The sequence below is a fragment of the Xenopus laevis genome, chromosome 2S (genome assembly GCF_017654675.1).
Source record: "Xenopus laevis strain J_2021 chromosome 2S, Xenopus_laevis_v10.1, whole genome shotgun sequence".
Classification (NCBI taxonomy): domain Eukaryota; kingdom Metazoa; phylum Chordata; class Amphibia; order Anura; family Pipidae; genus Xenopus; species Xenopus laevis.
The window spans coordinates 31,521,406-31,547,116 of NC_054374.1; the positions used below are offsets into that span (position 1 = coordinate 31,521,406).

At 38.7% G+C, this 25,711-nt stretch overlaps 2 protein-coding genes across 3 annotated transcripts in view; both read right to left on the bottom strand.

Annotated features, from left to right (window-relative positions):
• Positions 1-13,543, bottom strand: part of baz1b.S (bromodomain adjacent to zinc finger domain 1B S homeolog) — a 36,014-nt gene extending 22,471 nt beyond the window's left edge. The window contains exons 1-7 of the mRNA XM_018249053.2: positions 13,238-13,543; positions 9,719-9,835; positions 9,102-9,246; positions 7,706-7,904; positions 7,185-7,306; positions 5,324-5,521; positions 1,166-2,771 (exon numbers count right to left, since the gene is read on the bottom strand). Of these exons, the coding sequence (XP_018104542.1) occupies positions 1,166-2,771; positions 5,324-5,521; positions 7,185-7,306; positions 7,706-7,904; positions 9,102-9,246; positions 9,719-9,835; positions 13,238-13,362 (2,512 nt within the window). The 5' untranslated portion in view covers positions 13,363-13,543. The remainder of the gene's footprint in view (positions 1-1,165; positions 2,772-5,323; positions 5,522-7,184; positions 7,307-7,705; positions 7,905-9,101; positions 9,247-9,718; positions 9,836-13,237) is intronic.
• A 3,418-nt stretch (positions 13,544-16,961) lies between these two features.
• Positions 16,962-25,570, bottom strand: LOC108708881 (fibrinogen-like protein 1-like protein). Of its 2 annotated transcripts, XM_018248542.2 has the most exons (4): positions 25,512-25,570; positions 25,252-25,347; positions 20,693-21,307; positions 16,962-17,207 (listed from the first exon to the last, which is right to left on the bottom strand). In XM_018248542.2, exons 1-4 carry the CDS (start codon positions 25,513-25,515, stop codon positions 17,203-17,205), a joined length of 720 nt encoding a protein of 239 aa, XP_018104031.2. In that variant the 5' UTR covers positions 25,516-25,570; the 3' UTR covers positions 16,962-17,202. The 2 variants fall into 2 exon arrangements, with proteins under 2 accessions (XP_018104031.2, XP_041439501.1); XM_041583567.1 differs by lacking the exon at positions 16,962-17,207 and having other exon boundaries at positions 20,453-21,307.
• Between the last annotated feature and the right edge of the window lie 141 nt (positions 25,571-25,711).

Below are 25,711 nucleotides of genomic sequence, written 5' to 3' on the forward strand. Positions count from 1 at the left end.
AAAAAAAAAATCAATCCGGCATTTAGTTTATCTATTTATTTTGAGTCTTACAGGTATGTATACCTGCTACCATTTAGTGAACTCTTGAATGGGTAAATTAAAGGATAAAGCCCCTCTTTTATATGTATCTATTAATATGTAATCATTGTAATCTGTAATTTTGTTGTACCCTCTCAGAATCTGTATGAATTGGAATATTCTAATAAATTGGTCAGTGACTAATAAATGTGGCTTTTTAATTAATTTTGAATTTATTATTTATATTGATGAATGTTATGATATATGGGCCAAACCAATTATAAGCGCTGATCTTCATGTTTTAGATTAGAATACACATGCTTGCAATAATGTACAGGACATACATCTCATTGGCTATACAGGAGAAACAATAGACAGACAATTTGAGATGTATTGCCCTCGGAGCTCAATATTAACAGACACACTAAGAGGAGAAGTTTTTACTGTCTGTAAATCCTATACTTATGCCTCCCATATAGAGATGGGGCATCTGCTGACCTGCAATTGACTGGGGCACACAATCATGATATCCTTACGTTTTGCTAATTTTACTTATTGGCTGATCAGTGTAGTCTAGTTATCAATGCATGGCCAAGTCACACAACAGATAGTCCAGCCTGCAGACAGATTGGCCAGAAATATATTAGAGATAAAGTTGGCCATGTTAGGGCATATTTTTTTCCAACATAAGGATTATCTCAAGGTCCAGGAGCCAAATGAGCATGAAACCCAGGTGGAGGAAAGTGAATAATGTGATCCATATTCCCCTGTCCTAAAGGTTATGAAACATCACAAAGTTAAGTGTGCATTTGTTGATCACAGACCTACAAATAAACTAATTCTTGACAACATCATATATTGTATGAAAAGTTTCATTCCATAGTCCTCCATTAACCCAGTTTATTTTCATTGGGTAAGCACTAAGCCCATTCTGGACTATACAACCTCTGTTAGCTGCCATGTAACCTGTGCTTTTTTTGCCCTTATTCAACTTGAAAGGCTGCCCTCAAGGCATACAGCATTTATTGGTATTAACAGTAGTAGTTTCTGTAGCCAGTGCACCATTATCGGTGCATGGCAACAGTAGATTATAACAAACACTTCTTGGTGTTACTGTTCCTTTAATAAATAACCAAAACAAGATTACCTTTTGTTAGCTTCTCATGTTCTTCCTTCTCTTTTTTAGCCTGCATGGCTTGCAGCCTCCGGCTTTTCACTGCACTGATCATATCTTCTGCATCATTGTCCTGTTGCGTGTTAATCTTTTCTTGCTTTTTCACAATCTTTGCTGCCTGCACTTCTTCCTTGGGCTTTACAGTTCCCTGTTCTTTTCGCTTCTGTTTCTCAGCACGTTTCTTATCATTTTCCTCCTTAAGAATGGCCAGTCTTTCTTTCCAAAGCTCACCAGAGCGCTGCTGTTTTGCATCCACATGATCTTGCACAGAGTAAGTCATTAGAATTCGATGGCAGAGAGCAGCCAGAATATGAAGTTTCTCCTCTGTTGTTAACTCAAAAAACTCAGATGTCTCCAACTTCTCAAGATACTCATCTTCCACCTCATCATCTTGGTAGACAGCAAATCCTACACTATCTTCGTCTCCTTTTTCAGTGGAATCACTTTCCCCAGCAGGAGAATCGGATTTACGTAAACAAAGGCGAACCAGCTCCGAGGCAGAGTGTAACACGAGAGGAATCTCAGATAATTTCATACCAAGTTCTCCATAGTCCTCAGCAATCTCATCCTGTAGGAGTGTCTGAAGTAGCACAACAAGTACTCTGTTAAGGTACATGAATCCACCCTTCTCTGCAGCAAGAGCTTCCATTAAGGATACTGCAGTCACTGGGTACTGCGCATCTGGTAGAAGCAGGTCTGAGTAGCCACTGAGAAACTCTATCACCATTGCTACATCCCCAAACAGTGCATTAGGCAGTCCTTCTGGGGTATCTACAAGTTTGAAAGTTGGCAAGCTTTTGCCAGTGATCTCCTGATCCTCATATCTCTTCTGTTTTTCCAGACGTTCTTCTCTCTCCTTCTGTTTCCGTTCCCGAGCCTTCTCCTTAATACGGACTTTCAGTGCCTCTCTTTTTTTGCGCATGTATTCCTCACGTTGCTCCTCTGTCATCACTGCCCACTGCTTGCGATGCTCAAGCAGGTCATAGCGTTTCTGAACCAGCTCTTGCAGATCATCAGGCAGCCTTTTACGGTCCTCAGCAGTCAGCATTCGAGCCACTTTAGAAATCAGTGCAGACAGAGCACTTTTACGGTCTTCGCGATTTTTGTTGTCACGATAGTAAGAGATTAAGTGGAGAGCAGCTGGGGGAAGGTATTTGTGAGGTTTGCTGCTTGACCTAGGTGTGCTTGAACCACCTTTTTGAGCCCGAGACACTTTTGGAGTAGATTTAGCCATATCCAATAAGGTCATTTGTTTTAGCTTTGGGCTCTTCAACCCTTTTTTAGGTGAGCGAGTCTTGCCAGAAACTTTTTGGCCATTCAGTACCTGTGACTTGCCATTTTTGGGTTTCTTCTTATCAGATTTCTTGCCAGTCAAACTACCTTTTTTGTTTAAGTTTGCACCAATCATTAAATGCATGTCCTCCTCTGAGGAGGAACTATTAACTCCTGTTTTCTTAAGGTTCACCTGACTCCATGAGGATGGGCTAAGTGGTGACTTTTTGCTTTTCTTGGCTGGTTTCTGGTCAGGGGATCCTAGACTCTTCCTTTTTGTTGCAGGTGATGGATTGAGCGTCATATACTGCAAAAATGAAGAATAGCAAAAGTAAATGGCTAAATTAGAGAACCACTGCTGTCAAACAGTAGAGCTTGAGGCACAGGTACACAGTCGACCAAGGTGTCTGATGCAGACTACTCTTAATTGCGGTAACACTGCACCCACTAATAAGGCTTCTTACCTTGTTCTTTTGAACAATAGATTCAACAAAGATTTCAAATTTTTAGTCCAAGTAATTGATAATTAACTAAGCTTTTATGCATTTTTTTTTTTTTTAAGTAAGAGTTTGCACTCCTTTCCAAGATAAGCCTAGGAAGAGTGAGGATTCAAGAATTAAAAAAAGAAAAAAACAAATCCAACACTACTGACAAAACAAATTCATCAGGTTAGGAAACAGGAGGTTATTCATCCTATATCCTTGGCCTATTAGTGCCTCAAAGCTCCAGGGTGGATTGCATAACACACTATAAGCCAATACCGAATGTTCAAAGCAAAGAAGGGAAGGAAATATACTCCTTAAAAATACTGTTTGTGGTGTGGATGTGGTAGACGATAGTATGATAAAATCATGTCACAGTGCATAAGGAGATAAAAAAAAAATGGATCTCAGCAGCACCAGACCGATTTAAACCCAGAATCTTTATTCTTCTACATTTAAAAAGCATGCAACATAATGTTACCAAACACCTAAGGGCGGAAGTGTCCGAAAAGTGTTAGAAGCACCTAATAGGTGCACCTATTTAAGTGCCATTTAAGTTCTAAGTGGCAAAATCTGCTGTCCAATTTCCTACTTTGGACTTCATTAAACCACGCTTACTACTAGAACTGTTATTTACCAAGACACTAATATATGTGACGTCACTGTTTTTTTTAATTATGTACATTTCTTGCTGTTGAAAACAGAATGCAAGGATATAAAAACAAGTCAACTGCTCCACAAAACAACTTTGCAAGTGTTTGAAAAAGTGACCTTAAAGGAATAGTTCAGTGTGAAAATAAAAATTGTGTAAATAAATAGGCTGTGCAAAATAAAAAATGTTTCAAATATAGTTAGTTAGCCAAAAATGTAATGTATAAAGGCTGGAGTGAACAGATGTCTAATAAAACAGCCAGAATCCAACTTCCTGCTTTTCAGCTCTATAACTCTGAGTTAGTCAGTGACTTTGAAGGGGGGCCACATGGTACATTTCTGTTCAGTGAGTTTGTAATTGATCCTCAGCATTCAGCTCAGATTCAAAAGCAACAGATATGACCCATGTGCCCCCCCCTCAAGTCTCTGATTGGTTACTGCCTGGTAGCCAGGGTAACCAGTCAGTGTAAACCAAGAGAGCTGAAAAGCAGGAAGTAGTGTTTTGACTGACTTGTTATACATCAAATCACTCCAGCCTTTATACATTGCATTTTTGGCTAACTAACTATATGAGAAACATTTTTTATTTTGCACAGCCTATCTATTTACCCAGTTTTTATTTTTACACTGAACAATTCCTTTAAAAAAGTGATACATAGACCATTGGTGTATACCTGAATTCCTTAACTGCACTATGGCACCATTCTACTACACAAATCACATCTCACCTCTATAAGATCTGTTACATACCTTCAACTGAATTTAAATTTACAGGAATGTAAATACAAATTTATTTTAATAAAGAAAAAAAAAATGAGAAACCATCTTCATAAATAAAAGGTTTATCCAAAAATAATGTCATACAAGGTTTGGACATGGAAATCCTTCCACAGACTTCTGCTGAAATCGATTGAAAAGCGATAAGACAAAGCTGATTTATTTATACTATGGTGAGCTGGTTCTAGGCAGTTTGACAACATTTTCAGGCTAGTTAACAATCTGTCACTCAGAGCCCATACGATTGCTCTCCTGTGCCATTTGCCTATGCAAACAAGCTAAACTGAAGAACTAAGTAACAGTGGTTACCTCTGGCACACATATACATCATACATTACATGACAAACAATGTCTGCTCATTTAGAGTTGCTAAGCATTTTGAATAGAAGTCAATGACAACAGCAGCACTCCGGTTATTTCAGGTGATAGATGGCTCCCTTTGGCACTTAAGTAAAGCTATGTTTCGGTCTTTAATCCAGCAAAGCCTGAAATGTTGCCTTTGGCACTTAAGTGAAGCTATCACTTTTGCAAAATCCCAGAACTGCCATTTTCATTAAATCATTAATTTACCCGGGCAGAGGGTACAGTGTGCACCTCCATTGTGCAACACACATCAAATTATTCTACATAAACATGTTGCATAAATCCATATATGTGGCAAGACAACCCTAGACGTTAAATGTTTTAGTAGACTATAAGGTATGGCAATCCAAATTACAGAATTGTAGTAAGTTCAAAAAGGGACCTGGGTGGCTTTTAATGGATTGCTTTAAATAGTGTTTTGGTCACACCGTGGTGAAAATTTTTGAGGGAAAAAATCAGTAATCAGATTCTAGGCCAAGTGCTTTGTGCAAATACAATACTTTTTGCATATGTCCATATGAATGCACACACACACTTATGCACTGTAATTAACTGAGAAAGCTGCCTAAACACAATAAGCACTTACTTTATGTGGATCCAATAAGAAGTCACTGAACTTGCTTGGTAGAGCATACTTTTTCACCAGCTCATCTTCTACTACCCAAGGGGCATTCTCCCCAGTGCCAATGCGGAGTGCATAATGTCGAATGAAGTATCTAAGAATTTCTTTGTTTGGAGGGCGCTCTGATCGGTACAAACTATCAACAGGAACAAAGCTGATTACCTGGGAGAGGAATAAGAAAAAAGCCCAAAGGTTAACTAATATCTTACTTCCAAGCAGTAGTATCCTGCACACGTAAGCCTGCAAGTGACCATTCAATTTTACATTTCCTGGAACCATGTCATTTACATACTAAGAAAGTAAGTTTAAAAGAATACATAAATCAATATGTTCAGCACTTCAAAAGTAATTTTAACGCCACCAATGAAACCATTCAACATCATCTCTGACTAGGACATGACCTAAGAGGTTTCATACTAAAAGCAAAATAATCCTCCAATCTGCCCCAAAAAATCAACTGCATCCTTATTTTATGTACAACTTATGCCACCTGAATGCTTGGCCATTTTAAGTTTTTAGTATGGGAGCTAGACAAAGCGATTGCTTTCTGTCAAATATTATATTCCACTTAAGCAATTAGTTCCACAGATATTTTAGAAAACTTTTTAATAAAGAAAAGTGGGTGCGACCATATATAGAGATAAACATGATAGTTTTCAAAAGTACTTGGGTCTTCTCATAGTTAGATAGTTAAATTAGGTTAAAAAAAGACAAAGTCCATCAAGTTCAACACCTTCAAATGAAAACCCAGCATCCATACACACAGCCCTCAATAACTGCAGATAAATTATATATACCCATATCTATACTAACTATAGCGTTTAGTATCACAATATCCTTTGATATTATGACTAGCCAAGAAATCATCCAAGCCCCTCTTAAAGGCATTAACAGACTCAGCCATCAATACATCACCCGGCAGTGCATTCCACAACCTCACTGTCCTGACTGTCAAGAACAAGCTACATTGCTTCAAATGAGAATTCTTTTCTTCTAGTCTAAAGGGGTGGCCTCTTGTGCTTTGATCCTCTTTATGGGTAAAAAGGTCCCCTGCTATTTGTCTATAATGTCCTCTAATGTACTTGTAAAGTGTAATCATGTCCCCTCGCAAGCACCTTTTTTCCAGAGAAAACAACCCCAACCTTGACAGTCTACCCTCATAATTTAAGTCTTTCACACCTCTAACCAATTTAGTTGCACGTCGCTGCACTCTCTCCAGCTCATTTATATCCCTCTTAACTGGACTGGAGTCCAAAACTGCACTGCATACTCCAGATGAGGCCTTACCGGGGACCTATAAAGAGGCATAATTATGTTTTCATCCCTTGAGTTAATGCCCTTTTTTATGCAAGACAGAACTTTATTTGCTTTAGTAGCCACAGAATGACACTGCCCAGAATGACACTGCATTTATCATCATTGAACCTCATTTTCCAGTTTGCTGCCCAGTTTTCCAACTGGGCAGCATGGAACCTATAGTCCCATTAGAAATATATTTACTCAGAAAAACCGACATGTTCATTACTTATTTTCCCTGTAGTACATTGTTAGAGGTAAACAGAGGGGACACAGATGCAAGAAAAATGGTGGTTTTTAATACAGGATTCTGCATTTTGAACACAGCATATTTACACATGCTAGTATCCCTTTAAAATTACATCAGAATACAACAAACCTTTTTAAGATATGGATTTCTAGTTAATAACAGTTCATTTTATAAACAGAATTTTTTATTTTTTTTTAACATATATCAAGTTTTTCCAAGGTTGTTGGTTGAGGAAAATACAGAAATTACATTGAGGGAAATACAAATTGCTTTCCTTACCTTGTCTTCATTGAGAAGTTTCACATCATATTTGTGAGGAAGAAATTTAGGTGGGACCCACTTTTTCTCTTCCTTTTTTAAGCTTGTAGGGAGCTTGCGAGGTGAACGTCGGGCCCGGTCACCTGATTAAAAGATAAAAAAACATTTACGTTTTAATTCTTTTTTCAAACATTTAGATTTTTTTTTTGCTTGGTCACAGTATAATCATCACTATAAGGTTCACTGAGGCTTTAGATTAGAAGGCTTCCAGTGTAGGGGAATTTACAATTAATAACTAAGCCATCTTCATATTGTTCATACAGGATTTCAGTATTAACTTGGGGTAGTGGGTTATAATACTGATGTACCAGGCTTTTCAAATTAACTCAACAGATTAAAATGACAGCACTCAAGGCATTTGCATTATGCTAAATAAGTCCTGCTTTTGATGTAGTCATATAATTCAAGTCCGTTGCAAATTATCATGAATACAGAGAGAGCAGAAGAGTGTGTCCACAATTTAAGGAAACAGAAATTCTTACTTTCCCTTAAGCTACTCAAGCTTTCCCGTCTGTTGCTCTCCTCCTTCAATTGGATGTCCTGAGCTACTTTGTTGGAGTTTTCTTTGTCACTGGATGGAGAGTCACAAGAACCTTCAGACTTTTTCTCAGAAGCCTGTTCCTCTTTCTCTAATGGGTGTACTTTCACAATTTTTGCACGCAAATACTTTTCTGGACCAACCTTTAAAATAAATAAATGTAAAAATATATATATATATATATAAATAAATGTAAAAATATATATATATATATATATATATATATATATATATATATATATATATATATATATATATAGAAATCCATCAGTAGAAAGCAGCGCACACTGGAATTTTTAAAAGTTTAATTTATTTATCAAAATTTTTAAAATTTTACATGTAAAAAATTTGATAAATAAATTAAACTTTTAAAAATTCCAGTGTGCGCTGCTTTCTACTGATGGATTTCTGAATATTTAACACAGCAGCAGCACCTGGTACTTCACCATTCGAAGGTGTGCGAGAGACCAATTTTGTGCTTTCTATATATATATATATATATATATATATATCTATCACACACATCTCATGATAAAGAGGGCATAACACCAAAAAAAAACAACCTGGATGCCAAGCTGGAATAGACTTTTTGCCTAAACCAAGACCTTTCTCAAATCCCATACCACATAAACATTTAAATACAGGAGTGGAAAAAAAAGCCATTGAAGTTTTTGTGCAGGACAAGGGAGTAACATTATGTTACTCTCCGCACAAAAACACAGTTGCTTTTGAACATACAGCTCTGCTTTTTAATTGTCTGCATTAAATTTTCACCACTAGGGAGCATTGTGATACCTTATATCCACTAGAAGATAATTTCAACAATAAATAAACCCAATAGGATTGTTTTGCTTCCAATAAGGATTAATTATATCTTAGTTTGGATCCAGTACAGGGTACTGTTTTATTATTACACAGAGAATAAGGAAATAATTTTCAAAATTTTTGATTATTTGGATAAAATGGAGTCTATGGGAGCCATTCTGTAATTAAATTAAGAGCTTTGTAGACAACTGGTTTCCGGATAATAAATCCCTAACCTGTAATACTAAACACATAAGCCAATCAAAATGTACAGCATACAGTTAGCATAACTCCCCAAAATACCCAAATTGTGGGGAATCCCGAATGTAAGGTAAATTATAAAAAAGTTCACCCAAAGGTTTTACTATAAACTGGTAGTAAAATGCCACACAAGCATAAAAGGGTGATGAAAAGCAAAAAACAGATTTATTGTTTACATTGGTAAAAGGTAGTCAACCATGCTACTATAATTTGCTTTGCTACCCATATAGTGTTTATTACAATATAATATTGTGGTTAACTAAAAAGGAGCATACCTCAAAGTCACATTCCTCTCCATCAGCATATTTAGTCATAATCTCCATCCAGGACTGGTCTACCAACTTGTCCAATGATATGGTGTTATGATGAACCATCTCCAGCACCAGCTTCTCATACCACACTGGGAATTCCTCTTTTAACCTTTAAAATATAAAAAAATCCCTTAAGCAGCAATTCTAACGAGTGAGCCAGTCACACATGTAAATGCCATTTGTTTCCACCAATCACTATTTCCAGGTTATAACAAAAACATACGATAGCTTTGATAACATGCATATCCTGCCATCTAATAGCGAAGAAAGGGCTTCTGGTGTTCGAGAAATGTGGATTGACTGCAGAACAATCTAAAATAAAAGTACTGATCCCAGGATATTGCATCCCTGGGATGACACCACTTAGATTATCTTGAGTATATTTCCGATTAGAACATTTTACAAGACACTGGTGCTGCACTTGGTGTAGGATCTTTTTAACACAATTTTAAGCATGTTACAATTACTAAATATAGAAAATAACTATATATACAAGACTGGTGAATAAAAGCACCACTCTTCTTTAGCCACAATTGTTGCAAAAATCGGTACCATTTTATGAAGATTGCATCTCTACTTACAATTCAGCAACTTCCTGCTCCTCATCCCAAGCCTCTTTGTGAGTTAGTTGACTGCTTCCTGTGCTCTTGCAGGTCCAGATCCTCTCTGCATAGCGCTCCAGACGGGACTCATACTCTCTGCACAATGCAGATTAAGGAATATAAACATGTTTTAAGCCCCAGTACCGTTTCAGCAGTTTGTGGCTCTAGGAAACCCAATACAACCCCACTGCACTCGTCTTACAGAAAAATTGGGTAAATTCTATCCTTTAAAGTTTAACATCACAATTTTTACTTTATTACACCATTAATTTTATACAGATAACATATTCAATATGTCCAAAAGATTTTCATGTTTAAAAAAAAAAAAAATTTTGAAGACATAGGGTTAATTCTCACTTTCCTCCCACTAATTAAAGGGTTTGTTGATCTTTAGATTAACTTTTAGATGATGAAATGATGTAGACTGATGTTGAGACAATCTGAAATAGTTTTTCGCGAAAGGTTCGGCCGAAAACCGAATCCTAATTTGCATAAACAAATTAGGGGTGGAAAGGGAAAAACATTTTTAACTTCCTTGTTTTGTGACAAAAAGTCACAAGATTTCCCTCTCCTAGTGAGCATATGCAAATTAGAATTCGGATTTGGTTCTGGCAGAAGAATTCGGCCGAATCCTAATTCTGATGTAAAAGGCGGAATCCTGACCGAATCCCGAACCGAATCCTGGATTCGGTGCATCCCTAGTTTTTGAGTTATTTTGTTTTTTATTCAGCAGCTCTCCAGTTTGCAATTTCAGTAGTCTTGTTGATGGAGTCCAAATTAGCAACCATGCACAGATTTGAATATGAGAGTGGAATATGAATAGGAGAGGCCTGTATAGAAAGCAATAACAATACATTTATAGCCTTACACAGCATTTGTTTATTTTCGATAAGGTCAATGATCCCCATTTGAAAGCTGAAAGAATCAGAATAAAAAGGCAAATTAAAAACAATGAAGACCAATTGCAAAGTTGCTAGGAATTGGACATATCGAATCCATATAAAATATCCTCAAAAATCCCATAGTAGAAAATGGCAGAATTTCAGGGTGGCAGACTGGGACATACTGTAGTTGCATTTTTAGTAAATATGCCTCACAGTCCCAGCAACTGATGCAAAGGTGAATAAAACTTGGAATGTGCAAGGGCAAAGGGAAGTGTGGCTTTGCTGGTTCAGAGTATAAAGGCAGAGAAACAAGCACTGTGGTCTTTGAATGGAACAGTCACAAATCCAAGTGAAAGCACACATCTTCAGATATGAGTTCAGTACAAGACAAGAGTCGAGTACCAGGCAAGCAGTGTTTAACTTTGGGACCCCACTTTCTCACTATTTACCAAAACATAGATAATTTAAATATATTTATTCAAATGGATCATTTAAGGAAAGGAAACAATCTGCTTTAAATAAACATCAAAGCTACTAGCAATAGGCTGCATATGCACATTGATGGTGGCACCCAAACAGCTGCATTCAGTTCCTGTTCATTTAGGAGCTTAAAGGACCAGTAATGTCAAAAATTTTTTACAAAAGATTTGTTTGTATAGAATGAAAAAAAACCCAAAAAACAGCAAGACGTATTTAACTTTAAATTCACAAAGTCTTTATTGATAAAAATAACTTACTGAAACTCCGCTTTCAGAAAAGGTGACAGGGCGACGATACATTGTGCGGCACTCCATTTCTTCTCCCTGCCTTCTATAGGAGATAGCCAGGGAGGAGAAATCGAGCGCAGTATGATGGATCCTCGCCCTGTCTGAAGAGGAGTGCAAGCGGAGTTTAGGTAATTTGTTTTTTAATAAAGGCTTTGCGATTTTAAAGTTAAAAATGTCTTGGGGTTTTTGTTTTTTTGTTACATATAAACTTTTTTTTTTTTTTAAAGTTACGTTACTGGTCCTTTAAATAAAGACACATGACATGTTCTTCCTATAGGCAAATTTCACACATGAAAATATACTACCGTAACCTTCCATGGTTGTTACTTGGTAACAAAATCAGCAGCTGTCTAAGAGACATATACACTTGCCAGGCTTACCAAAAAAAAAAAAAAAAAGCCTGAAAAAGCCTGGCGAGGCATTTTCAGGCAACTGTTGAAAAGCGCATCGCCTCGTGTGGTTAGCACAGGCGTTTTTACATAGGCGCCCATACAAAACTGTCGCCTGCGCCGGTCGCGGCGACTGGCGCGGCGCTTTGTCGCCGCGACCGCAAACGCGTGGCTATCTCCCCGTGTGGACTAGCCCTTACCCTGCCGGCTAGAGTGTAAATCGCTGGCAGGATGGCACTCTTGAGCTCTTCGTTTCCAAAGTCGCCCAAAGTTTCCTCGTAAGGCATAAATCACCTTTTCTTTGTGGCAACTAATCTCCCCGAACTGCTAGAATCGAAATCACCGGCGGGACGGCACTCGGATCACTTATTTTTCCGAAGTCGCTGAAAGTTACCTCGTGAGGCAACTTTGAGCGGTTTCAGAAAACAAAGAGCACCTATTGCCATCCCGCCATCGATTTAAAGAGATACTGACATAGAAAATAACCTTTTTTTATTATCTATCATGACATTATCTTTGAATGCTATTTATAATTTTGCCATAAAAATATTTGCTTGGTGCTGTTACATTACCTTTCTTACTACTCTGTTCCTCTATGAGGGGGCTGCCATATTTGTGCAGCAGGAGCCTGTTAGCATTAGAAACTCTTAACTGACAGGTTAAGAAGGGACAGTCAGGCTGGCAAAACAGTCAGGTTTAGGAACGTCAAGTGACAATTACAAAAGCAGAACTATGAACAAAAACCAAATCAACATGACCTATAGGTAACTTTTAATGTAGATTAATATTTTGAAAATAAAATTTTTAGTGTCAGTATCACTTTAAATTCTAGTCGGCAGGAGGCAGTCCGGGGAGATTAGCCATCCAGAATAAGAGGAATATTGTCGCTGGGCGACTAATCTGCCCAAATTTGAGCGCGTCTCTGCCTTTAGGCATAAGAGATATCTATTAGGCATTAGCGATATTCTAAGCCCATGTACAACTGGTATTTATGGTTTGTGAATCACTTTCTGAGCAGCTCTCTAGAATTACAACAATTATCTGGTTGCTAGGGTCCCATTGAACCTAGCAACCAGGCAGTGGTTATACGAATAGAAGTCTTTATAGAAAAATAAGAGAAGGAAACAACTTTTATTTTAAAATGAAGTCTAGAAAGAGGAAAGAAGAGCAAACCAAATCGCTCAGAAACTATTTAAAAAAAATGAAAACCAACTGAAAAGTTTAAAGGTAAACACTGTATAATATCAGCTAAAGGTGAACTATCCCTTTAAATAGAACTCAGCGATCGCAGGCTCCATGACGCGCTCCCAATAGAGATCACAGCGACCACCACGAGCGCCAAACCTTCTCCTGCGCCCCAGACTCTATTCCCAGCAGCCTTTACAGCACCGAGACGCGCCCCCAGCGCTTCCCTTGATGACACAGCTCTGATGCCACTGGCAATGAATGAAAGGATACTCTCTGCTCCGGAAGGCTTCCTTGCTGTGTTCTATGATGTAAACGTCGCCCTCGCCTTCGCCTGGGGTTGCTTCGCTTAGCGGCTTGGCCAAAGGGAAAGGCTTTCGGCCCAGCAGCGGCGCCATCCCTGGAACAACAAGGCGTCAGGCTGCGCGCGTCTGGAGACAGCAATAGCTGTCCTAATCCTTTGGCCGGGGGTTCCTTGCCTTCTCCGTGGGTCGGTCACTTCCAGTCCCTAGCCGGTTTCCCGCTCAATTTACGCACACAAAAAAGAGAAAGAAGGGATTGAAAAATGGCGGGAGATTCCCTTCCGCCACCGGCTTACTCCTCCCCTTTCCAGTGGCTCACGCAACCGTGAAGATGGTTACAGGAAGTTACGCCCACCTTATTTTAGTACCATTTTCCTATTGGCAGCAAGACATTAAACCCCGCCCTCCTGGCCTATCACCGATTGGTTCTGCTAGACAGTCTGTTACGTACTTGCTTCTCTTCTCCTCCCACTAATAAAGCCTGAGCTCATTGTATGTCTTAGGCTCGCGATAACATATTTTTTTTCTCAAACCCAACTTTACTGACCATTAACAAACCTTGCAATGGGTTATTGGCTGTGTTAAATGCCCATTACAGCTTGCTGCCACGGTCCCTGAGAGTCTACTTGAATGTGTTGGGAATTTTCAGTGACAACGACATCCCCGGATAGGGAATTATCCCGTTTTATGAAATTGAAATCCACTAATCCAATATTTTTCCAGCACTGTGGACATCTCTGTGATGTTGCTCTGACCCTTTTGCAGCACACAATGTAGCTCCGCCCCCTTTTTTGTCACGGGCCGCCCCCTTTTGGTGCCCTCCCCCCACTGGCCGGTAATATTTTTTAGTAAAGATGGCAACTATAAATGGAAAGGACACGCAGGCGTAATTGTTAACTATTTTATTTATTGCTGCAGTTGGTCTGTGTCATAAGAATTAAAGATGAACATTATACATTTTACCTTTGTTGTAACCCCAATTTCCCAGTGACCCAGTCAGACGTGCTCTCCAATGGTGTGTGGACTTTACCTCTCGGTAGGACAGAGGTACAAGAAGGATGGGAACCTTTGGTAGAGGTGGGACATTACTGGAGACCTTCAATCAGAAAGGGAGATCTATGACAGAGCAGCATAATGGCTACTAAAATACTTTTTAAAAAATAAATTAAAATAATGGCTACACCCCTGTGCCTTTTTCTCCAAAACATTCTCTTCCCCTGAACAGAACTACGACGTGGGGAATCGTGAACTTTTGGCTGTAAAACTGGCCTTAGAAGAATGGAGGCATTTATTGGAGGGTTCCTCTGTTCCGGTGAACATCTTTACTGATCATAAGAACTTGGAATATATTCAGACCCTGAAACATTTAAATCCAAGACAAACTCAGTGGGCACTCTTCTTTTCCAGGTTCAACTTTGTCTTGACTTTTCGTCCTGGTTCCAGAAATAAGAAGGTCGATGCTTTGTCTAGGAGTTTCCTTCCAGAAGAATCCAGTTGTGGGGATGCTGAACCTATTGTGCCTTCTACCAAAATTATGGCTGCTCTGACTCCTTCTGTGGCTTTCTTCAGCACCTTCGGATACTCCCCTAGGGGTAGCATTTGTTCCGCCTGAACTTCGTTAGTCTATCCTTAAACAATCTCAAAGTTCCAAGCAGGCTGGCCATCCTGGGATTCGAAAGACGACAGACCTGCTGTCTCGCCTCGTTTGGTGGCCTTGTCTTCGGAAGGATGTCAAATATTTCGTCTCTTCCTGTGCTACCTGTGCAGCTTCCAAGTCATGACATTCTCCACCGAATGGTCTTCTTCTTCCCCTGCCCATTCCCTCTCGACATGGACCCATCTGGCGATGGACTTTATTGTTGATCTCCCTGTTTCCCTGGGTCATACAGTTATTTGGGTGGTGGTGGATAGGTTCAGCAAGATGGCTTATTTCATTCCCCTTCGCAAGTTGCCCTCTGCTCCAGAACTCTCAAAACTTTTCATCCAGCACATTTTCCGTCGTCATGGATTTCCAGCAGAGATATTTTCTGACAGAGGGTCTCAGTTTGTTTCCAAGTTTTGGAGATCCTTGTGCAAGGCACTTTCCATCTCTCTCCAGTTTTCATCTACATATCATCCACAGTCCAATGGTGCAGCGGAACGTGTCAACCAAGCACTTGAACAGTTCCTGCCCTGTCATGTATCATTATGCCAGGATGAAAGGGCAGATCTTCTTCCTTGGGCCGAATTTGCACACAATAATGCATTGCATGCCTCCTCTGATAAATCTCCATTTTTCGTTGTGTTTGGTCAACATCTTATGGCCTTTCCCCAAGATCTTCTTCTCACCAATGTTCCAGCGGCCAGTGATCAAGTCGCTCATATGTCTGCCATCTGGCATGCCACCAAGGCCAATCTGGAAAAGAGTTCTTTGTCTCAAAAACATTTTGCTGACAAAAGACGGGCCCCTTCTCCTCAATATACTCTTGGAGTTTGGCTTTCCAAAAGAAATATTCGACTCAAGATTCCTACCCCCAAGATTGGTCATTGGTCCTTTTCCTGTTGTCGAGATCATCAATCCTGTTGCTGTTTGCCTTCAATTACCTCCAGAGATGCGAATCCCCAATGTCCCCTCTTAAACCAGCAATGTCCCTTCTTAAACCAGCATCTTCCTCTGTGTCTTCTTCTTCTTCCAACACTCCTGTTATTGTGGATGGTTTCCAGGAGTTCGAAGTTAAAAGAATTTTGGACTCTCGTGTCTCCAAGGGCACATTACAGTACTTGGTCGAGTGGAAGGGTTTCGGTCCTGAGGAGTGTTCCTGGGTGAGATCTTCAGATGTTCATGCTCCTGCACTTGTTAGGAAATTCCACAGTTTCCTTCCAAGCCAAGTCATGGTGGTCCCGAGGCCCCCCGTAAGGAAGGGGGTACTGTAAGGAAAACTTACCTGGCGTCCCAAGATGGCGGTGTCTCCCATGCGGTTCCTCCTGGGCGCAGCTCTGTGATTGGTCGCCAGCGCCAGCGCCGAAGCATCAGCGTCGGATTGGACGCCAAAGTCATGACGTCACTGCGTCCATTTTTGGTGCCAAAGGAGGCCTATAAAAGACGCTGGAGCACTGCTGACTTTGCCCTACAGAAGTTTCCACATACTGAGTTCCTGGGTGCGCTATATTCTTCTGCTATTGATCCTGATCTTGACATTGCCAAGATCGGTTCCTTGGACAAATTCTTTTCTGGCTGCTTTGTTTCAGCTGCCTTGACAGTGACGGAGTGGGCACGGAGTCGGCAGTCAGGGCTGCATTCCTGGAGCGGAGGAGCGGGAGACATCGCCTTCCTACTGCTGCTGGATGAAGAAGAGCTGGAGAAGGCGATCGGGCAGTGGACACGCTGTCAGTGTATAGCCAGGAGGAGAAATCGAGCGCTGCAGATGGATGGTCGCCCTTTCGCCGTTTCTGAAGAGGACAGGAAGTTATTTCTTAATAAAGGCTTTGCTATTTTAAATTTTAATTTGTGTTGGTGTTTTTTTTTCGTTGTATTAGAACAAATTTTTTTGTAAAAATTTTTGACGTTACTGGTCCTTTAATAAACTGTGGCCTCAGTGACATACAGAAAAACAAACATATATAAAGAGACCTTAAAAAATCCCTATACTGATGTTGACAGTGTGCTGACAAAGTGAGGACTAACTTGGAATTCATTTTAGAAAATAAGGCAACTCTTGACAATAAAAATGTAAAGTTTATTGTACATACTAATAGGGATCACTTACACATTTGTAGGAGTTGTGTGATGGAAACAAGTCTTAATTACAGTGCATTGACAGGTGTCCTTGTGAGTCACCCAGTTCTTGTTTTCTGAAAGTTTTAGCCATACTGTAGAGAACACTTCCTGATGGAATGCCGTAAGAGACCTCCAAGCTCAGAGCGTTGGTGGCACTTCCAGTCTCTATGGTGTGCTAGTTATCCTTTAAATAGATTAATAAATGGAGTGTGGTTAGATGCTTGGATACCAGCCCTGCTTTTCCTAGGTTACTTTGACAATGCTCTCAATTCTATAAAGGTACTTACAGGAAAGTGCCCAGACCTAGAATAATGCACTATAATGGGCTTATTTATCAAAATTCGAATTTGTGAGTTTTTTTTCTACTTCAAATAAACTCATAATTAAAAAAAAAAAAATTGAATGTGTGCTCATTTATGAAAACATCCAAATGTAAAAAAAACTTGATTGAATACAATTGTAAAAAACAACTCAAATACTAGGGATGCACCGAATCCAGGATTCAGTTCGGCCTTTTTCAGCAAGATTCGGATTCGGCCGAATCCTTCTGCCCAGCCGGACCGAATACGAATCCTAATTTGCATATACAAATTAAGGGCGGGGAGGGAAATAGCGTCACTTTTTGTCACAAAACAAGGAAGTAATGCAAATTAGGGTTCGGATTTGGTTCGTTATTCGGTTCGTTATTCGGCCGAATCTTTAGCAAAGGATTCGGGGGTTCGGCCGAATCCAAAATAGTGGATACGATGCATCCCTATCAAATCCCTCTAATTTTTCAAGTTTATAGGCTTTAAAACCTTGAATTTGTGTGTTTACAAACTTGAAAATCGCGAACTTAAAAAATTCTATTCATTACATACTATGATTCCATCTATTTAGCCTGATTTTGCTCAAAGAAGTAGGAAATGGCCATGAAATAGGCCAAATGTTTAGCAGCAGAAGGGCCCCCTGACACCTGGGCCCACCGGGAGTTTTCCTGGTATCCCTGTGGGCCAGTCCGACACTGAACGTTTTCATAAATTACACCAATGTTTCATCCCCTGCTCTGCTTGGGGTCTTTTTTAGGGTGTAATTTATGGAATAAAGTACTTCGAAAAATACAGATATTTTGGAGTGTTTGTGTGTATGTATATATATGGGGGTAGACGGGTGCACAGCAGTATTTGAGTCCACGCAAAACAACACAAAACTGGCTAGTAATGTGCAATTGGCCGCAACCAGTTTTATTTGTCTGGTTGGCAGGAAAACATGAATCAAAGAAAACAAAAATGAAAATAAAACCTTGCCTGTCCGGCACTAACTAAACAATTACAGTATCTCCTAACTAACTAGGTGAGGATCTAACATCCAGCACCTAACAGAAAACAGTATCTTTGTGACACAGCACGTACTCACATGAGTCTGGCTCTCTCACAGGCCTGCACTGCCTGCTCTTTTCCCCAGGATTGAGAGAGAGAGACACACACAATCCCTTCCCTACTTAAGGAGAGAGAACACCTGTTCCTCTCTCAGGTGTTGGGCAAAAACCCGGACCGTCCATCTGGAATCGGATCCCGCTCAACACTCTTGTAAACCGGGTCCTTTTTCCGGCTATTACAGCTAGCCACAGACCCGTGAAAAAATGTACATTTACTTGGTTGCTTAAAAACAGTAAATCTGGATGATACATACACCCCTTCAACCAATTTCCAGCATTTCTGTTACAAAATATATATATATATATATATATATATATATATATATATATATATATATATATATATATATATATATATATATATATATATATATATATGTATATATATCCCCACCGAGACCCACCATCCCCACAACACACAAGGATAATTCCACATAGTCATTTGGATCAAATAAAGTGCAGGTTTATTTAAAGACCATTTAAAGACAAAGATTCCAGTAAGGAATCCAAACGTTGGTCTTTAAATAAACCTGCACTTTATTTGATCCAAATGATTATGTGGAATTATCCTTGGTGTGTCGTCATCGGTGGGGATATCCATATTTTTTAAAGACTGGCACCCAGGAATTGTAGATTCTTATGGTTGTGCGCTCCTACTCGCTGGAACTATACCAGACAGGTTTTGCCTGGTTGATTTTGGTTCTGGAGAGATTTCCATTGGTCTCAAATCCAGACAGAAAAATATTTATACACAATCCTACTTGTGTTTCTTAGCAGAGACAACATGAGTAATGATTATTTTCTATCCTATGGGATCTCTGATCCAACCTTTGAAGACACAATAGACTACCTGGTGCAATGATTTATGGAATATCACGAGGCACAAGAAAGAAGCTTTTTGTTGCCGACATACTCAGCTCTGTGTTCATCAGTGTTAGTTTGATCATTTATATGCATTTTTGTTTATAGCCAATCCAGAACTACATGCATTTTTTACATGCATAGGTTGAAAATAGCTTAGCAGGTGTGCTCATAAGATTTTCAATAAGTAACCCTTAGCAGATGTGAACTGCTGCAAACCCGATATCCAGAATGCTCCAAATTATGGAAAAGCCATTTTCCATACACTCCATTTTATCCAAATAATCTACATTTTTCAAAAAAAAAATTTTCCTCTGTAATAAAACAATAACTTGTATTTGATGAGATATATATTAATCCTTGTTGGAAGCAGAACCAGCCTATTGGGTTTATATAATGTTTAAAATGAAGGTTCACTGGAGAGCAATTGTGTTGAATTTAAATTGCTTTTATTCTGGGTGCATAGCACAACATGTTTCGAACCTCTTGGGTCTTTCCTCTGGTGAAGAGAGGAAGGACCCAAGAGGTCCGAAACATGTTGTGCTATGCACCCAGAATAAAAGCAATTTAAATTCAACACAATTGCTCTCCAGTGAACCTTCATTTTCTACATTCTGGAAGTGGCAAAACCAGATCACTGTCGGATTGAGCAGCCCAAACGTTCTAGAAACGGTTTGTAGCTTCAAATACTTCTAATTTTGGACATTATATAATGTTTGCATGATTTTCTAGCAGACTTAAGGTATGAAGATCCAAATTATGTAAAGATCCATTATCAAGAAAGCCAAGTCTCAAGCATTCTGGATAACAGGTCCCATACCTGTAGTAGAGGAGGATAGGTAATGCAAAAGGTGGAGAAGAAGCTATATACAGACTAGACATGGCAAAGGAGAAGGAAGCTGAAGAAAAGAAAATTAAGGACCAATAACGTGGAACTTTAGCTCTGAGAGGGTTAAATTTTGATCTGGTGAAATCTAAACATCTTGTACCCCAACCCTCCTGCAGAGGTATGACAAAAACACAATCACTGGTAAACACAGAGTATTTATACGTAGAGGGGTTATTTTTGGGATTAATCCACTTTTCAGGAATTTGACCAGAACTGAACCATGTGTTCAGATTCACAGATGCCTCTTCAATTACCAAGACTCCAGATAGAAGAAATGCTAAGACAAGACAATTGCTATGAGGATGTAGGCCTCTGGATCTGGACATAAATGGGTCCATGCAAAAAAAAATGTAATTACATTTTTTGGTCCCAAGAAGGCTCAGCATTTACAACGGCAACATTTGTTGTCAGTCATACTTTGTTATCAGGCATAGAAATGATGCAAACTTCTAAACCCCCCGTCCAATTTAGGGACGGTCATTTTATGGTCTTCAGCAAATACCTGTAGGTTTGATCATAATAATGGATTCAGAGCAATCGCCACTGCAGATGTTTTTCCAGTTGATATAACCTTTTGCATTTAAGAGGACCAGCTGGCAGTTGTCATACCACCAGCCCCCATAGCTTCCAGCACAGTGTGAGCCACTTCGGTCCTGATCCTTGTCCTTTGTGGAGAACTTCATGTTATCATGAATATTGTTTGAATCATAAGTTGAAAGATAGTCTGCAGCTGTACCTGAGTACCTTCCTAAACGTAGAATATATCCATTGGCTTCTGTGTCTATGCTAAATATATCATAGTCGGCATACCACTCTGTTTCTGTTTTGTCCTTCAGCAGGAAACGCACCATGTAGGTTCTCTGAGAAGTCAACAAGTGGATATACTCATTGCCTAACCAATACTCCTTCAGTACATTTCCAAAGCCGTATTTATAAGTTGTCCACGATTCGTGCCAAGTGATTTCTGTTTTAAGTGTGTTTCTCTGCACCACCGTCCAGCTATTGCCTTCTGTGTCCACATGGCAGTAGACAACTAGTGGAGGGGAAGACTCAGGTTTGATCACATACACACCACTCGGGCTGTCTTTGGGGAGTTTGTCACAATCTTGTGGGAAATCTACAAAATACATGTTATATAGATTACTAATATTAAGTATTATAATGTGAAAAAAGGGAAAAGAATGCATCCTAAAAAATGTAATGTCAAATACCTTTAGTATTAATTATAGTGACTGAATAGTTTATATCTGTGTATGGTGATGTTGGAAAAATGTTTTCAAACCTTTAATTTGAAAACCAATGATACATATTTTTTTGACTGCGTAATTCCTGGAAAACCTGATCCTATTCATTTACAATCACATGAGCCTAAAGTTGCTATGAATGTGCCAAACTGGCATTTATGGCACTTGACCAGTCTGCAAGATTGTTAAATGGTCAAAACTGTCCTGTCAATATCTAAAATAGTGTCCTCTGGAACCTCAATCTATCCCCCTGGTTAAGGCATGGTGAAATAATATAGCGAAACTCACCAAGGTCCCTAAAAACCATGTAACAGGTAGCTGAAACCAATTCAAAATTGGTAACAGTGCTCACTTGCTATTGGACTGGGTATAAAAAAAGGATATTTTTGGAGAATTGTGTAAAAGTTTTCACAATCAATCACATGTGGGACACTTTGTAGCAGTAGACCTTTAGTTGGTGAACAGTAGATCTCAAGACACTGTCAACAAATATCTTGTTTATTTTACCCTCCTACGGTATTTTATGCTTTTCATTCAGATATTTATTATGTTAAGGTTACATAAGAAATAGTTGTTTGTTAAATATATCAATATACATTTTCTCATAAATCAATATTTAAATAATGCTAACACTGCTTTTATGGATGTGTAGATCATAATGGGACAACATCACTAAAAGTAGACTTCGCATTAGTAAAGTATAGGCACTCCTGGTCTACATGCTGAGATTTAAATTAACAACATGGGGAAACATATTCAAGCATTTTATTGGAATTTCCCAAAAAGTGCCATTGCCCTAAGACAACAAACTGCTGGACCTTGCATAACCCAGGAGATGTCTACCTCCTATTTTCTATGCTATGACCACAACAGGTTTTGTCTGTTGTTTGTTAGACCAGAAGGGAAGATTGGAAAAGTCACATTAAAAAAATAATAATAGTTAAAGGGATACTGTCATGGGAAAAAAAAAATTCAAAATGAATCAGTTAATAGTGCTGCTCCAGCAGAATTCTGCACTGAAATCCATTTCTCAAAAGAGCAAACAGATTTTTTTATATTCAATTTTGAAATCTGACATGGTTTCCCAGCTGCCCCAAGTCATGTGACTTGTGCTCTGATAAACTTCAATCACTCTTTACTGCTATACTGCAAGTTGTAGTGATATCACCCCTCCCTTCCCCCCCCCAGCAGCCAAACAAAAGAACAATGGGAAGGTAATCAGATAGCGCCTCCCTAACACAAGATAACAGCTGCCTGGTAGATCTAAGAACAACACTCAATAGTAAAAACCCATGTCTCACTGAGACACATTCAGTTACATTGAGAAGGAAAAACAGCAGCCTGCCAGAAAGCATTTCTCTCCTAAAGTGCAGGCACAAGTCACATGACTGGGGGTAGTTGGGAAACTGACAATATGTCTAGCCCCATGTCAGATTTCAAAATTGAATATAAAAAAATCTGTTTGCTCTTTTGAGAAATGGATTTCAGTGCAGAATTCTGCTGGAGTAGCACTATTAACTGATGCGTTTTGAAAAAAACATGTTTTCCGATGACAGGATCCCTTTTAAGTTTAGACTTCACAGCCAACAAGCAAGGAGCTACAGATTGTTTTTATTCCTTACTACTCCTCACAACCCAAAGAATGGATCTTGTGTGCAGAATATAAAGATGTATTCGGGGCAGTGCACAGTGATATTACAGTGTTTTTTATTAGTGTGCTCCAAATTATGATTTTTATTGCAATTGTACAATAGTATAAAGCAACAAGTGAAAACTATTCTCACAAAATCTATGCAATAGTGCCTTGTAGCAATGTAACAAAGGGGAGAAAAAAGAAATTCAAACAAACGTCTGAAGCATGGTGAATGGGGGGGGGGGGGTAGATGGGGAGGCATTTGGGGAGTAATGAGAGGACAAAAAAAGGGGGGAGGTTAATTATATGTGACATATGGTATGGCAATAGATTAATTTAAATAAAGAGATGTCTTTGAATTCCAACCATCTCCACCAGATAGCAGTTCTTACTGTTCTTATTAAGTGCTCGACCCCAGAATAGATGAGTGTCCCTGAAGAACTCACTGTCTATGGTGCCCACTTTTGCTAAAAGGCATGTATCACTTTGAATCAATTGCTACAGACAATATAAGGCTGTCAGAATGGTGGATGGTCACCAAGTAGAAGGTTGGGTCCAGGTGCACATGCCCTAGAACTTTAACAATACATAGTATTTGGAATAAATAATCGATTGAACTGGCATGGTGATATAAAAGCAAAGAAAATTTACTGACACAAGGTATAGTATGTAAAGCCAGGCCTACACGTTTTTTATCCTGTTGCCTTAGCTCCAGTGCAACAAAGTAGGGATGCACTGAATCCACTATTATGGATTCTGCCGAACTCCCAAATCCTTCACGAAAGATTCGGCCGAACCGAATCCTAATTTGCATATGAACATCTTTTACTCCCTTGTTTTGTGACAAAAAGTCACGCCATTTTCCTCCCTGCCCCTAATTTACATATGCAAATTAGGATTCTGTTCAGCCAGGCAGAAGGATTCGGCCAAATCCGAATCCTGCTGAATATATATATATATTATATAGTGAATAAAGTACCCCCCTCTTGTAAAATATAAGGATATTATAAGTTACCGAGGAGTTTCATGACCAGGTCATGGAACTCCAAGGTGACTTCTAATATCCTCATATTTTGCAACCGGGGGTTCTTTATTTATTATAATACACATCAACACCAAAGAATTGGACGGCACTCCGATCAAAAGGAATACAGGTTTATTGCATATTCCTGCAGGGATCCTACGCCCTATTATTTATTGTAATACACAAGTTTCAGTGAGTCATGTGACAGAAATGACATCAGAACTCACCATTTATAACTGATGACATCAGAACTCACCGTTTAAAAGGATATCATTTACTAGATATTCATGGCTTTTGTGTATTATATAAATATATATATATATATATATATATATATATATATATATATATATATATATATATATATATATATATATATATTATATATATATATATATATATATATATATACATACAGGTATGGGATCTGTTATCCGGAAACCTGTTGTCCAGAATGCTCCGAATTACGGAAAGGCCGTCTCCCATAAACTCCATTTTATCCAAATAACCCAAATTTTTAAAAATGCTTTCCTTTTTCTCTGTAATAATAAAACAGTAGCTTGTACTTGATCCCAACTAAGATATAATTAATCCTTATTGGAGGCAAAACCAGCCTATTGGGTTTATTTCATGTTTATATGATTTTCTAGTAGACTTAAAATATGAAGATCCAAATTATGGAAAGATCTGTTAACCCGGAAAAACCCAGGTCCTGAGCATTCTGGATAACGGGTCTTATACCTGTATATATATATATATCTATACAGTATATATATATATATATATATATATATATTATATATATATATACACAGACATAACCATTAATTGCTTTTATATAATATATATTGAGAGCCATCTCAACCTATTTTTTGGCCCAGGCATCACTCAGGAATAAACAAGGAAATTATCTTTCTAGAGAGATAAATGGAAAGCATGTGCTGTTGGTTAAAAGTGTTTTGGTCACAATATTTTATTTCTGTGAGAACCATATCAATCATTCATTATATTAAACTAAGCATACACTGACTTCTCGGAATATCATCAAAGTTGTATAAAAGTGCCATGTTATCAATAAGGAGACAATAAATAAATAAAATGTTATGATGATAGTTTCACTTTACTGTGGTCAATACTGCTGTTGTTATATATGTGCTCACTTTTTTCAAAGTGTCCCTTTTCTTCATTCGCTGCTACAAACGATGTGTATGCAATGCAGGCTGATAGCACCCAGGTGATTGTCAGAAAGTGAGGACCTGAAATGAAATCAGAAATGCTCACAAATACTGTGGAAGCCACACATAAGAATTAGAAAGAAAAAAGTTGGAATGAGAGTTTCGTATTGTAATTGCAATGGAGCCACTAAATCATTAGTATGGATATTAAATTAAAAATACTGGCATTTGTTTTGGAACCTTACCCATAGTCTGTTTCGGAAAGGATTACATCAAGTGAATAAAAAGTCTCTAATATATACAAGATCCCTGACCCTCCCCTCTCCTGTTTATTCACACAACACACCTACATTCCATACTCCACTATTAATATTGGCTTATCAGCAAATAAACCGTTGCAAAGTCCACTGGCTTGTTGTTCTTTTTTTCCAAGGTCTTTGATATC